This window comes from Sorex fumeus, unplaced genomic scaffold (assembly GCF_029834395.1).
Source record: "Sorex fumeus unplaced genomic scaffold, SorFum_2.1 ptg000033l, whole genome shotgun sequence".
Classification (NCBI taxonomy): domain Eukaryota; kingdom Metazoa; phylum Chordata; class Mammalia; order Eulipotyphla; family Soricidae; genus Sorex; species Sorex fumeus.
The window spans coordinates 21,385,827-21,400,053 of record NW_026606090.1 but is presented as its reverse complement, the minus strand read 5'-3'; the positions used below and the strand labels follow the sequence as shown (position 1 = coordinate 21,400,053).

The following is a 14,227-nucleotide window of genomic DNA, read 5'->3' as shown; positions in this document are numbered from 1 at the left end:
TGGGGAAAATTTATAGGAGAAGAATATGACATGAGAACTGCAGAAGAGACTAGTCTATCGATAACTCTGAAAAGAATAATTCATAAATTTACTATTTTAAAATGCAGATTTTAGCTCAATGCATGAAAGAATTGATACCACAACTATTTGAATGTCTTAAAGTTACAAGAGGGATAGATACTGGAGGTATTCCTTTCTCTCAAAGATATTACTGAAAATCAAACGTAATGGAGTAATACACCAATAAACTCGTAAAGAAATCCAGAGAAAGGCTCGACACTCACCTCTTGCACAAACGAAACAAAACCCTACATTTACAGCAGAGGAAGAACTGCTGCTCCGTTTGGAGTGGTCACTGCAGATGAGGACGTAGGGGGACAGAGACATGCTTCCGGCAGCAATGCAAGAGTCTCCGGAGTGATAGGCTACAGGACATCTCAGACATCTCATCATTCGGCCTGCCCAAAGATAAGTGAAGGAAAAAACCCTGTAAAAAGGCATCACTGGGAGATACAGGAAGATCTAGAGCTGTATTTGCTCTTTATTTTATTTCACTTATTTTTTTGCTTTTTGGGTCACATCCAGCGATGCTCAGGGGTTATTTCTGGCTCTGCACTCAGGAATTACTCCTGGCAGTGCTTGGGGGACCATGTGGGATGCTGGGGATCGAACCCAGGTTGGCTGCATGCAAGGCGAACGCCCTACCCGCTGTGCTATCACTCCAGCCCTGTATTTGCTCTTTAAAATAATGCACATAATCTTATTCATATATATATGAATTCGTGGCTGCGCGACATCCTATTATGACATCTTATTATCTCATTCCTACTCTGGACAAACTGGCAGGCTACACGGCAGAGTCTGGCAAATTCCCCGTGGCATACCCAATATGCCAAATACCAGTAACAATGATGGGTCTCACTCTCCTGAAGAGCCTTGAATATAATCTCAGGGCTAGGATGAAGGAGACGTTACTGGGGCCTGCTCGAGGCAATCGACGATTAACAGGATGATTTGTGATTTGTGATATATATACACACACACATATATATATATGAAAACCTGAACACCCAGCCCTTCTTTAGCTGTTTTTACCTTTACTTGCTTTGTGGATATCTTTCTCCATAGAGCAGGCAGAACAGCAGTGCTGGGGACAGCGGAATCCTTTTGATTCAAAGATGGCAGTGGGGAATTTGCGGACACAGTCTTCATGATAGAACTTCCCACAAGCACCAACAGAGCAACGCTTCACATCTGTATCAGAAACTTTACATGAAAAACATGGGTGTTGTCCTGGAAAATTAGTTGAAAAACATGGATTAAATAAAATTTGATGAAACCAATTCCTGTTTAATTTCTGGTTTTTGAGTCACACGCAGCGATGCGCAGGAGTTACTCCTGGCTCTGCACGCAGGAATTATACCTGGCGGTGCTCAGGGGACCATATGGGATCCCGAAGACCGAACGTTGGTCAACCACGTACAAGGCACACGCCTTAACTGCTGTCATATTGCTCTGGCTTAAAGCACATTCCTTTTAAGTAGAAGCAGTAATTGACATCAAAGAGTCATCCCCAAAAGGCTATTAGTAAAATTATTTCACTTACAAAAAGACATTGAAAAGAAATGGTTATATTAAAAACTAATAAATTTTTCTAGAAAAGTATTAATAATCAATTTTTAGGTATAGCAATGAAAGTTGATTTGACCTCCATCTCTCACTTTGTACTAAAATTCAAGTGCTTAAAGAGTAAAACACCCAGAATCGTGTTAGAATATTTTCACAACATTATACCTACTATTTGTATAATTAGGAATAAATGTTAAATACTAACAAGGGATATGCAGACCTCTAATGCTGCAAATAATGAATGAAGAAGATGAAGGGAAAGTCAATATGTAGGAAAAAATGGGTAAAAATAAAGATATGCAAAAATATAACATGCTTATTATTTTCTTTAATGGCAACTATCATTTCTGTGATATTTAAACATTGTTTTCCTAATCTAAATATATGTGTAGCTACATGTAATTATAGGTGCAGCTATATGCGTAATTTTCTGCCCATTTATTTTTGTTTTGGGGGTCACACCCTGTGGTGCTCAGGGCTTACTCAGGGCTCTGTGCTCAGGGATCACTCCTTGCAGGCTCAGGGGACAATACAGGATGCCAGAGGTTGAATGTGGGTTGGCTGTGTGGTGCAAGGCCAGCACCCTATACCATCACTCCAATCCTTTTCTGTCTTTTTAAAACTAAGGGCATGGTGCTGGGAACCAGAGCAGGGAACCGATATATTGTATTGAACAAATGGCCAGCCCGTGAACTGGGAAAAAAAAAAAAAAAAAAAAAACCACACACAAAAAAAACCAGAAACAATCAACAAAACAAAGAAACAAGCTACAAAATCAAAATGGAAAAAAATAACTGCAATCTATATTATCTCACAAGAAATCAATATCTAAATACATAAAGAACGCAATTATATTTCAGAAATTTTCAGAATTCTATTCTCTTTATTTTTCTGTTCTTATCAACATTTTCTTAATATTATTTTGTAAGAAACATTCATACAATGTTGGGAAAAAGTGGATGTTTTCATTTTGTGTCTGTTTACAAGGGAAAATTTTAACCATTAATTGGCCACTTGAAAAAGATTTTAAATCTCTTGCCCTCCCACCCTCTCTCCTTCCTTTGTTTTCGACCCACACTTCGCAGTACTTCGGGGTCACTCCTGACTGTGAGGTGAGGGGCTGTTGCTGGTGAGGCTTGGGGCCTGTATGGAGTGCCGGAGATCAAACCCCGGGTCCCCTCTATGGGCCCTACCTGTTGTATTATCTCTCCAGACACTTTTGTCTAAGGTTGAAAAAAATTTAGCAGCGATACAAGGTTTGTTTAGATTTTTCAAAGACAGTTAAATTTAACTCGCTGAATTACAAAAGTCCTTCATTTATTTGGGGGGTTGAGGGGCGCAGTGTTCATGGCAGCGGTGCTCATGGGGCCATGTGGTATGGGTGAGTCACCTTGTCTCCTGCAAGCAAAGTATGCAATTAGCCTGCTGAACTATCTCTCTGGGTTCAAAAATCCTTTAAAAGAGTATTTACAACTGACAGGCAAAAATTTCTCCCTGCTGGCAATGCTGCAGAAATAAAATTAAAGTTTAGGGGCCAAGAGCCATAATACAACAGGGAGGGCATCTGCCTTGCAAGCGGCTGGCCTGAGTTTGATTCCTGGCATCCTATATGTCCCCCAAGCCCCACCAGGATTAATTCCTGAGTGCAGAGCCATTAGTTCGCGAGCAATGCTGGGTGTGGCTCCCAAACAACGACAAACAAACAACTTTTTTTATTACTTTGGTGTGGACCCAGGCTTGGTACCTGGCATCCTACATGGTCTCCTGAGCACCACCTGGAGCACAGAGCCAGGAGTAACTTCTAAGCACAGCAGAGAGTGGCCCCCAAAACAAAAACAAACAACGGAAAACGGAAGAATGGTGAGTCTGGGCCCTCATGATTTTTTTTTTTTTTTTAAATGTAGGAGTACTGCTATTTGTTCAGCCACTGATTAGCTGATTGAATTGGGCATGAACTCCACCTTACTTTTTTTTTCCCATTTTTTATAATTTTATTTATTAAATCACCACGAGAGCAGTTACAAAGCTTTCGGGTCTAAGTCTTGGTCATACAATGAAATACCCGTATCTTCACCAGTGCCCATTCTCCACCCCCAACAACCCCAGTATACCCCCATCCCACACCCTCCCCTACCTGTGGGGCAGATGATTTCCACATTACTCTCTCTCTACTTTGATCACATTCAATGTTTTGACACCAGACCCACCATTATTACTTGGGATTTTTACCCTAACACTCAGATCTGCTGAAAAGGCAACAGTAGACAATTTGTTCTCTATTGCTGGTTATGAATAACATATGATGTTGCTTGGCTGCAGTAGTGGCCGCGCGATTTTGAAATTCCGAAATTTTAACAATTAAATCTGGAGAGATTTCTGCCAAAACCTGCTGGGTTCCGAGATTTGTTCCTGAGTCTCTTGGATCATGGCCGTTAAGCAGCTTGATCAGGAGTCAGAGAGACTATTCGTGGGCGACAGCTCGGGTTCTTGTTGGGGTGGGGAAGAAAGGGTCGGCTCCACCCCCATTCCGTGATGGGCCCTCATGTTTTAAGGATAACTTCCAGTAGCTTGACTCTCCGCTGAGAGTACAATAACCATGTATAGTTTCTGATTTACACTGATTCCAGTCTCTTAGAATCAGGAAGCTTAAAATCAATTTATTAAAAACAAAAACTCAACCCACCTGAAAAGTAATTCAACTTACAATCTCTAGTTAGAGAAAATGCAAATACATATTGACTACTCGATAAATGGCAAAGGAAGGAGAAATTTGACCAAAAAAAAAAAAACATGCTAACTACACATCAATCTTAGGAAGCTAAACTTATGAATTATTCTGTTCAGAGTTATCAATAGACTAGTCTCTTCTGGTTTTAATCTGAAACAGTTATGGGAAAGGAAAATAAAGAGATGAAAAGTGTAAGAAAAATAGATGTCATGGAAGATGGTGGCATTGCACACTTCTCTTTGTCCAGCTTTTGGCATTAATCCCAATAGGTAAGCTTACCGGTTTTACATTCCACGCATATGAACTTCCCGTCAGGCAGCGATGTTAGCCCCAGGCACTCCATGTGAAAATGCTTGCAGCACTCTCCCTCACAAGGAATCAAAGAGTCGCCAGAGCTTTCACAGATCTGTTGGAGGACAAAAAAGCAGTGGGTCCACTGGAGTCGGCCCGGAGAGCCACCTGGAGGAGGGTCTCGCCTCCCTGCTCTGGTCAGGTCTGGGGCAGGGTCCAGAACTGGCATTCCCATCAAGTATCCTGATAATGCACATACTCCGAAAGCTTGTACCCCACTCTCTGAACCAACGGATGACAATTCCAGACCATGTACAGAATAAAGATTTAAAAAGTCTGAGTATAGTTGAGTTTCTACCATTTCTTCTTCGTAATCTGCACGCTTTCAACTTTTTCTTCATAGAAGAAAGCAGCATTTTTCAAGAGTACTCTCTTGAAATATACATATAAACACACACTTAAAACGTCAATAAACTTGGGGCCTGAGAGATGATACAGTGGATAAAGTGCTTGCCTGGCACGTGACTGGAAAAGCAAGATCGCCCGCATCCCGCCCCCTGAGCACTGCTGGGTGTGGCCCCCCAAAATAAAAAAAAAGCTAACAAGTTTAAGAAAACATTTTTTGGGGATGGAATACAGGTCAAGGAGTTGAGGGCACACTTTGCATAGAGGGAAACCCAGGTCAATGCCCGGCACCACATATGGTCCCCAAGCACCAATGGGAATAACTCCTGAGCATGGAACAGGGAGTAGCCCCCCAGTGCCTCTGGGTGTGACCCCAAAACCAAAAAAAAAAAAAAGATTAAGAAAAATAAAAAGGGGCCGAAGAGACAGTCTAGTGGCTAGGGCACTTGCCTTGCATGTGGACCCAGGTTTGATCCCTGGCGTCCCATACCGTCACCCAAGTACCGCCAGGAGTAATTCTTGAGTTGCAGAGCCAGGAATAAGTCCTGAGCATCTTCGGGTGTTGCCCCCAAAACAAACAAAACTGAATTAATGAAAGATACGATGTATTTTTATACCCGCCATTTCTTTCCAATCAAGAACAGAGAATTACAACCAGAGTTAGAAAGATGCCCTCTGCAACAGCAGTACAGCACTGACAGAGCAACAAGCAGTCTGTCCAGGGGACAGGCAGGTCACCGGCCTACCTGGCACACTGAGTCCTTCTTACTCATTCCCATGCCTCTTCTGGAAAGACTTGAGTCCACTGACTGTACATCAGAAATGTCGGCATCTGCAGTAGCTGAAGGGCTATCTACTTGCTTCCCAAAGCCTACCTACAGAGAAAATATAACAGATTCCGTAAGACAAACAAAACAAAAATTTCCCCAGGTTTTCTCATAAAAACCCTAATAAGACTTGCTTAAGAAAAACCTCGCTGCAATCTCTTTTGTTTTCTGTCTAAAATCTAGGGTTTTGTGAGAAGCTGTGGTTAAAATTAAAACCAAAAACAACCAAAAAAACCCTACATTTGTTACATAAGGGATTAGTGAGCTCAAGACACTGATCAGTTAGAAAATAAACAAAACAATCTCTTTTCATGCAGATTCTCAAGATTTCTCAATCTCACCAATTAAGTTAGGTAAAGCATCAAGTTATTTGGTTTTGCAAAGCAAAAATTTGAGCACTGTGCCCAGATTCTCGGCCATATTTACCTGCAGATCACTCAGTCCTCTAGAATCGGAGTCAGATGTGTCTCTGTATGCTGAACTAGTCATTTCTACATCAGTTGAAGCACGACTCCTTTTCTTTAGAGGTTTACAGGAATCTGAAATCTCGCTGGCACCTTAATACAACACACCGAAATTAATCCTAAAATAGTGCTTAAGATTTTTTTGTTTGTTTTGTTTTGTTTTGTTTTGTGGCAGAATATTTTCTTTCCCCAAACTCATCTGCAGTGTGAAAAAGCACAGCTCTCTTTGTAATCCTGAAGTCACAAGTCAAAACTTCAGACCTTTCTGATAGTGGAATGATTTAATTTACAACTTCTCTACTAAAGCATTTATTTCAGTACTCCTTCTCTAAAGCTATATGCAGACAACAGAGCCCAAATTCCAACCTAAAACCCGATGCTATCAAAGCTGCAGGATCGCTGATTGATTTGGAGCAAAGAACCACTCAATTTGGGGGGGAAAGACATAAACCCAACACACTGTGTAGATTACAAATATGGTCGCAGAGACATCTCCATCTTTTTTTTTATTAGGGATGTGACAAATCTTTGATTTGTATTCGATTCGTACACGGATAGTGCCATTTTCCCCCAAAATTTGCAATTCAGTTGATCATTGCCCCCCCAAATAAATTTTTGATGTTCAGAATCGTTCATCTGAGACTTCCTTGGTGAAGTAAAATTTATTGTGACCATTAACAAGTGCTGCAGCACATCTACATAGGTCATGCCATTAGGAGGCACATTGCTGAGGGTTGGAAATGGACAATCAATGTTCAAGAGCAGCCAAATCACGAAGAGCTGGAGGAGAGGCCTCTCGGCAGAATTTGTACGGGAAAGAATAATTATGGGGAAAAAAAAAGGCAGAGAATAGTGTGGAATTTTTTTTTTTAAAACTGTGTGTAATACAAATCCAGCCAAAACAATAGTGCAAAAAGTTACAAAGCAACAATCTCTTGGGCTAATGCAGTCTAGGCTATACAGAAACAGCCACGATGAAATGTGCAGATCAGGCACGGTGAGTATCAAGGAACCAAGGAGACGGTTAATATTTCAAACCACAGTTTGTGTTTTGGATATTTCCCCCAAAATCTCCATACAACACACAGACATCTAGATCAGCCCAGTAAGCTATGGTGCAGTGTGCAGTCCAGGAGGGACCGCGGAGAAACAAGTCTCCGGGGCCGTGAAGATCCGCAAGAGGCTGAGAGGGAGCAGCACGTGGTACAGAGCCAGGTTCTGTGGTGGAGGATGTGGGCCTCTTTAGACTGCTCAGAGAACTGGAACCTTGGTATCACATCCCATTCTACACGTCTTTCACTGAACGTTTCCTGACATCTAAAAATGAGGGTGCCTGCCCATGTTAACGCTGATTAAAAAAACAAAAACAAAAACGAAAAAAAAAACACAAGTACACAAATCTATCTCCTTCATTGCTGGTGTATGGACCCAGAACACCACCACAAAATATTTCCTTGGCCTATAAGATCACTGGATTAACAAGGAGTTTTTAACAGAGGAACAGGAGTGCTGTACTGAGAGGCTTTCGAAGGGAAACACAGGTACCGCCATTTCCGATGAATTTCTGAAAATGCTAGAAAAATGACAGGCTGCCAAAGACAGCTTGCCATGCTGTTCTCCATGATAACGGCACTAATATTTAAAAAAAAATAAGAGCTTTTAATGATTGGTAATGTATACAGTTTGGGCTGTTTGGCAAAACCCTGCAGATGTGCATTAATGATGCTTTATTTAAAAACCAAAAACAGTCCATGTTGAAATTGATCAGTTAAGTTATGGTGGTTTTTTAGGCTGAACCCATGATTTAAGCTGTACCCATCCAGCTCAGACCAAAAAAAAAAAAAATCATTTGCATGTTAAAGCAATTGTTCAGAGTCTTGAAGAAGAAACCAGGCAGGAAAATGCCAATAATGGTGATTGGCAAATCAAAACTGAAAACAAAGAAACTGTTTATCAAGCCGCCGACAAAGAAATCTTGCATGGAGACTACAAGTCTGGAGTTTCTGGGATGAAATTGTACAGGAATCTCAGTCCACAGTTTCCTCAATCGCTGCGGAGACGGAGCTGTCACTGAATCTGACAGAGCCCTGCACTCCCCGGTCCGCCGACCCTGTGGAATGGTGGAAACACAACGCAATCAGGCCTCCTAATCTCGCAGCGATCGCGATGTCTGTTCTTGGAGCTCCGCCAAGCAGTGTTCCCTCCAGAGCCGCAGTTCTGCTGAGATCTCCACGGAGACCATCGCCGCAGACTTCTCCCCGAGAATGCAGACAGGCTGGTGTTTTTTTTTTTAATAATGCAATTTGCCCAGAGTAAACTATAGGTATTAAATACAGTTTGAATGATTTCACCCAAAACGCACGAATCATGCTATGGAGTTTGTACTGTAGTCAAATTGCACACAGAAAATACAAATATAAGTTTAAGGTTTCTTAAACTTTGTGCATATCTCAAATAGATTTGCATAGGTCATCTGATAATGGCCATAAATATGCTATGAATCACTTTAATTTACAAAAAGATTTTACAGCACTGTAAAAATAAACATGGCAAGATTTTTTTTCAATCAGGTGTGTCTGATTTGTCATTGTCCATTTTGACATATATTAATAGCTACTATTCGGTATTCAGTCGAATACCAAAAAAGTGGATTCGTCACATCCCTAGTAGATAAACTAGTGAAATCCCAGAATCTTATGGAGAAAAGTCGGAAACAGTATCAAGGCTACACGGTGTTCTCCAATTTACCAAAACAAATGACTTTTCACATGGAGGCACAGAATAAAGGAACTCTAAAGGTAGCACATACACACATACATACGAACACACACACGAACACCGGGGAATAATGCGATTTCACACAAAATTATTGACTGAAGAGCAACAATGATTTACAGAGACAAACAAAAATACATAAAGTACAAATAGGTAATTCTTTAAAATTTATTTTAATCAAGAAAATGCAAAGCCACATTATAATAACTCACCTTTCTGTAATCCAGTCTTCACTGTAGCCTGAGGAACTGTCTCGACCTGTTTGGACAGAAAGAGAAAACATTAATAAAGGAACTTCTCTTATAAATAACAGGGAAAAATAATATTCTCATCAGCCTAAGTAATAATGAGTGACTAAATGTATCTGGAATCTGAACTCAGCCCCATCTTCTGGGTAAAATGCTCAGTCTCAAGGTCAAGTGTGGCTAGCTGCCTTATTGAATACTACAGCCATACACTCTGGTGAAGCCGACTCCCACCAAACACGGAGCAAAACAACACTCTCCTCAGTGCCTGGGAGGCAGGACGTGGGTCATTTCTACAACCAGTCCCGGCGTTGCTCTAAATCCCTCCCACCCCAAAGATGTTAGGATAAACGTTTACTTAGTATGGTACTCAGGGAAATGTAACTCACGCCACCTTGAGACCTGCCCCGCTCCCGTGCCTCACCCACAGCTAAGTTGCTGGGAGCTGGACCCTCTCAGTAGAGACCGCTAAGGCAAGTGCAATCCTTTGGCTGCTAGTACAAACTTAATAAAGTCAATTTGTGATATTGCAAAAGCACTTTCTTGAGTGTCTTATGAACAGTGTCTTGAGCCTACAGTAGGAGAATGAGATCAGAAATCATTCTGCATATGTAAAACACGTGGCAACTGGAGGATTGAATCACTGGAATTTTAAAAAGAATGCTCTTTGGAGGAGTTCCTGTTTAAACTACTTTTTTTTTTTTTTTTGCTTTTTGGATCACACCCGGCGATGCTCAGGGGTTACTCCTGGCTCATGCACTCAGGAATCACTCCTGGCGGTGCTCGGGGGACCGTATGAGATGCTGGGAATCGAACCTGGGTCGGCCATGTTGGCTGCGTGTAAGGCAAACGCCCTACCCGCTGTGCTATCGCTCCAGCCCCCATAAACTACTAACTTTTATATTTTCTCAAAATGTGGTGAATATGCATGTTGAAACACATTTGTAAATACTTAAGAATTGTTCTAAGTTTTTAAAAAAATGTCTTTTATTTTTTACAGCAGGTAAAAAAACATACAACAGAAGTGCTTTTATAAGATACAATTAATAATACAAATATAAAATCTTCTAAACAATCACTAGATTTGTTCTACTACTAACTACAACACAGTGGCATTAACAATTTGTCCCGTTTTTCTGTAATCATACTGCTTATTCATTTTAAACTGACTGGTCACAGGCTGAATTTGGGAATAAGCTGGCAAAATCACAACTTCCTTTTGGTAATCAATACTGTAGATCTGCAAGAGCTAAGAAAGATTTTTTGGAATATAACTTCCTAAGTATGTAAGTTAACGACATTAAATGAATGACAAACCTGTATATTGTTTAAATTTTAGCAAAATTATTGCTGGGAAAATTGTTTTATATGCTTGATGATACCACAGTTAATCCACAAAGTCACCTTTTAAATTTGTATGTTTAAAATTATGACCAAAAATTTAAATAGAAAAGTTAATACTCTTCCATTTTAAATGTTCTTAAAAATAAATACTTATTGGAATGAATAATATTCAGAATTTCCTACCTGTGCTGTAAAAAGGAACAATTTTTCACTTTTTCTTTTTTTAAAAAAAATTCTACTGTGAACTTAAAGGACTAATGGTTTTGAAAATTTCTTTGAAAAGGTAATTTAATGTTATACTTGTTTAAGGCCCATTAGTCAAATGCCTCTCCTCTGTTTCTTAGCTAAATAGTAGTTAACGGATATGTCATTCCAGGAAAATAACATTCCAAAAAATCTATGATACTAACATAAAACCAGACCATCTATGATTATCTGTTTCTTAAATATGATTAAGAGTTCATTTGATTTGTTTAAAAAATAGAAACAATATAGAACAGCAGTTTAAACCAAAAAATTTAAAAAGGAACTCAACAGTAGCTCCAAATAAAAAAAACATGAAATCATTATGCTCATAACAGAAATTCCAAAATCAATGTGAGGAATAGAGCTTTGTACCACTTGGCTTCCCAATGCCTGAAGCCTGACTGTGTTCCATGAAAACTATTCTGTAGCAGAATCAAGGGACGGTTGTGCTAGAACCGGGCACTGGAACTCACCAGGGCAGAAGCATAAGACAGTCCAGAGAGGAAACCCAGTGTGGTACAGTTTCTTTTTCTCTTAAGGTACCAATAGAAGCAACAAGAGTTACAAACACAACGTTCTAACTCTCTACAGGTAGGAAGCCAACCTGCTCCTTTTTGATCTTCTTCTTTGGCACAACCTCAGTGGATTTCTCTGACTCAGAACGAGTTCTGATCGACCTTCTCTGCTGCTTCTTTTCTACTGAGCCTAAGAGAGGGTTTAAAGACAAGCAAATAAAAATTCACTTAAGGGTACCATGATATTTATAAAATTAAGATTTGGCTGCATTCTCTGCCTTTAATTATAAATCGTTAAAAAACTATTACTTGGGAACACATAAAACATTTTATAGATCAAATTGTAAAGTCCAATAAATTAAAAGTGGGATTCAAAAAGGACTCTAAATGGTATCAATGAAAAAGGATTGAAATTATAAAACTAAATTGGTAAAGACACAGTTTAGTTTTATAAGGCAAAATACATCTAGGTAACTATAAGAGACAAAAAAATTCAGCGGTAAGCGAAGATGACTTTATTAGCCAGCTGACCTTAGGAATCATAGGTTAAATATTCAACCAGTACTACATACTTTGTATTTTACAAATAAATTAACTCTATATATACTGCCACTGTCCTCCCGTTGTTCATCGATTTGCTCGAGCGGGCCCAGTAACGTCTCCATCATGAGACTTGTTGTTACTGTGTTTGGCATATCGAGTATGTCACGGGTAGCTTGCCAGGCTCTGCCGTGCGGGCGAAATACTCTCGGCAGCTTGCCGGGCTCTCCAAGAGGGGCGGAGGAACCGAACTCGGTTCGGCCATGTTAGCTGCGTGCAAGGCAAATGCCCTACCCGCTGTGCTATTGCTCCAGCCCAACTCTCTATATAAAATGCTTAATAGTATTTGGTGCACTAATGTTTTACTATTGTTGTACTATTGTTGAGTGTTTGTACTTAAAGGGGAAAAGGCGGAAAGCCACAAAAATGCAGAATTATTAACTTGTATATTAAGGTACTTGTTCTAGTTTAGAAACAGTCATGGAGGGCTGGAGCAACAGTCCAACGGGTAGGGCATTTGCCTTGCACGCAGCTGACCTGGGTTTGATTCCCAGCATCCCATTTGGTTCCCGGAGCACTGCCTGGAGTAATTTCTAAGTGCAGAGCCAGGAGTAACCCATGTGTGTTGCCGGGTGTGACCCAAAAAGGAAAAAAAAAGAAATAGTCATGGAAAACCAGGTGAAACAAATCATCAAGCTTTTCATGGTAAATGGTAAAACAAGAAACTATTAAGATTCTTAAACAGTATAATTCTTTGAAAGTAGCACTGTAGCACTGTCCTCCCGTTGTTCATCGATTTGCTCGAGTGGGCACCAGTAACGTCTCCATTGTGAGACTTGTTGTTATTGTTTTTGGCATATCGAATACGCCACGAAGAGCTTGCTAGGCTCTGCCATGCGGGCTGGATAATCTCGGTAGCTTGCTGGGATCTCCAAGAGGGACGGGGGAATCAAACTCGGGTTGGCAAACGCCCTACCCACTGTGCTATAGCTCCAGACCAACAGAAGAAAATCCACATGGACCCCAATTTTGGAAAGACCACACCTTGAAAGGACACCGAGTCAGGGAGGGCTTTTTCCGTGTCAGAGAAGGAAGATACCTTCAGGCAGCTGCTCTGCATTTGTTCAGTACTTGGACCACATAAATGGTTTTTCTCGATAATAATCACCTGCACTTGCAGGAAAGAAAACTTTTTAATACCTTATTAATACCTATAAGATCAGGCTGAAGTTACTTCAATGAAGATTTCATATCACCTTGAGATTTTTCTGGTTCCACTGTACTTGTGTATTTGTAACTGACTTCCCTCTTAGCTCAGAGCCAAAACAAAATATAAATTTACTCCTTTTGTTTTGGAGGAGTGGGTAGTTTGGATAATGATATATTGCTTGACCTATGAGTAACCACCTTTTTTTTTTGCGGGGGTGGGGGGCAATGCTCGGTTACTTCAGGCTCTGCACTCAGAAATCATCCTGGTGGTGCTCAGGACTATATGGATGCCAGGGATTGAACCCAGGTTGGCGGCATACAAGGCAAGAGTATACCTGCTGTATTACTGCTCTGGCAATTTTTAACAGAAAAGTCACAAATGACAACACTGGCTTTTTTTCTTTTTACCTCATTCTTCTACACTAATAAAAATGTTTATTAAGACAACACATACCCTACCCTTATTGATACCTGAGTAGTCCAGAGACCAATACTTTAAAACAATAATTAAGGGCCCACCAGAAGAAGAAAAAACACAACTACTTAAAACAAAGAAATCTGTACTTGTGCTGAGGATGACAATATAATTTAGATAAAGTACAGGTCAGACCTGATATAGTCTTATATATAACACTTTCTTTGGAAGCACCTGAAAAATACATATATTCTACTGCTCTTAAATAATATTATGTTTATCTTTTAAGAGACAAAAGGTAAAAATCTCTAAATTTGGAAAATAACTTCAAAACCTGGCATAAATATAAATACAATTATTAATATTATACAAACAAGGCAGTACAACATATTCTTTGTATTTCCCAAATATTACCAGGAAGAAGGCTCAAGATTTCTCCCTACTTAGATAATGAGGTAATTGGCTTCTGAAGAAAGAACAAGTTTCTCCTTTTGGCTTTTCAACAAGTGAAGCCATTTTATACAATAAGCAAATTTTTCATTTAAAAAAAGGTAAAATGTTTATCAGCCATTTTAAATTATGGTTAATTATTGC

At 40.0% G+C, this 14,227-nt stretch overlaps 2 protein-coding genes across 6 annotated transcripts in view; one reads left to right on the top strand and one right to left on the bottom strand.

The window, feature by feature from the left end:
* NSD3 (nuclear receptor binding SET domain protein 3) overlaps nucleotides 1–14,227 on the bottom strand; it is a 119,638-nt gene that overhangs the window by 31,732 nt on the left and 73,679 nt on the right. For 4 of the 5 annotated variants that reach the window (XM_056116781.1, XM_056116779.1, XM_056116782.1 and 1 more), the window contains exons 8-14: nucleotides 11,559–11,659; nucleotides 9,332–9,377; nucleotides 6,307–6,437; nucleotides 5,800–5,928; nucleotides 4,637–4,763; nucleotides 1,096–1,293; nucleotides 285–458 (exon numbers count right to left, since the gene is read on the bottom strand). In XM_056116781.1, the coding sequence (XP_055972756.1) occupies nucleotides 285–458; nucleotides 1,096–1,293; nucleotides 4,637–4,763; nucleotides 5,800–5,928; nucleotides 6,307–6,437; nucleotides 9,332–9,377; nucleotides 11,559–11,659 (906 nt within the window). Of the gene's footprint in view, nucleotides 1–284; nucleotides 459–1,095; nucleotides 1,294–4,636; nucleotides 4,764–5,799; nucleotides 5,929–6,306; nucleotides 6,438–6,585; nucleotides 8,455–9,331; nucleotides 9,378–11,558; nucleotides 11,660–14,227 lie in introns of those variants that run through there. The other variant, XM_056116783.1, reaches the window with a different exon arrangement.
* Nucleotides 1–14,227, top strand: part of DDHD2 (DDHD domain containing 2) — a 118,961-nt gene that overhangs the window by 77,870 nt on the left and 26,864 nt on the right. The window lies entirely within an intron of this gene.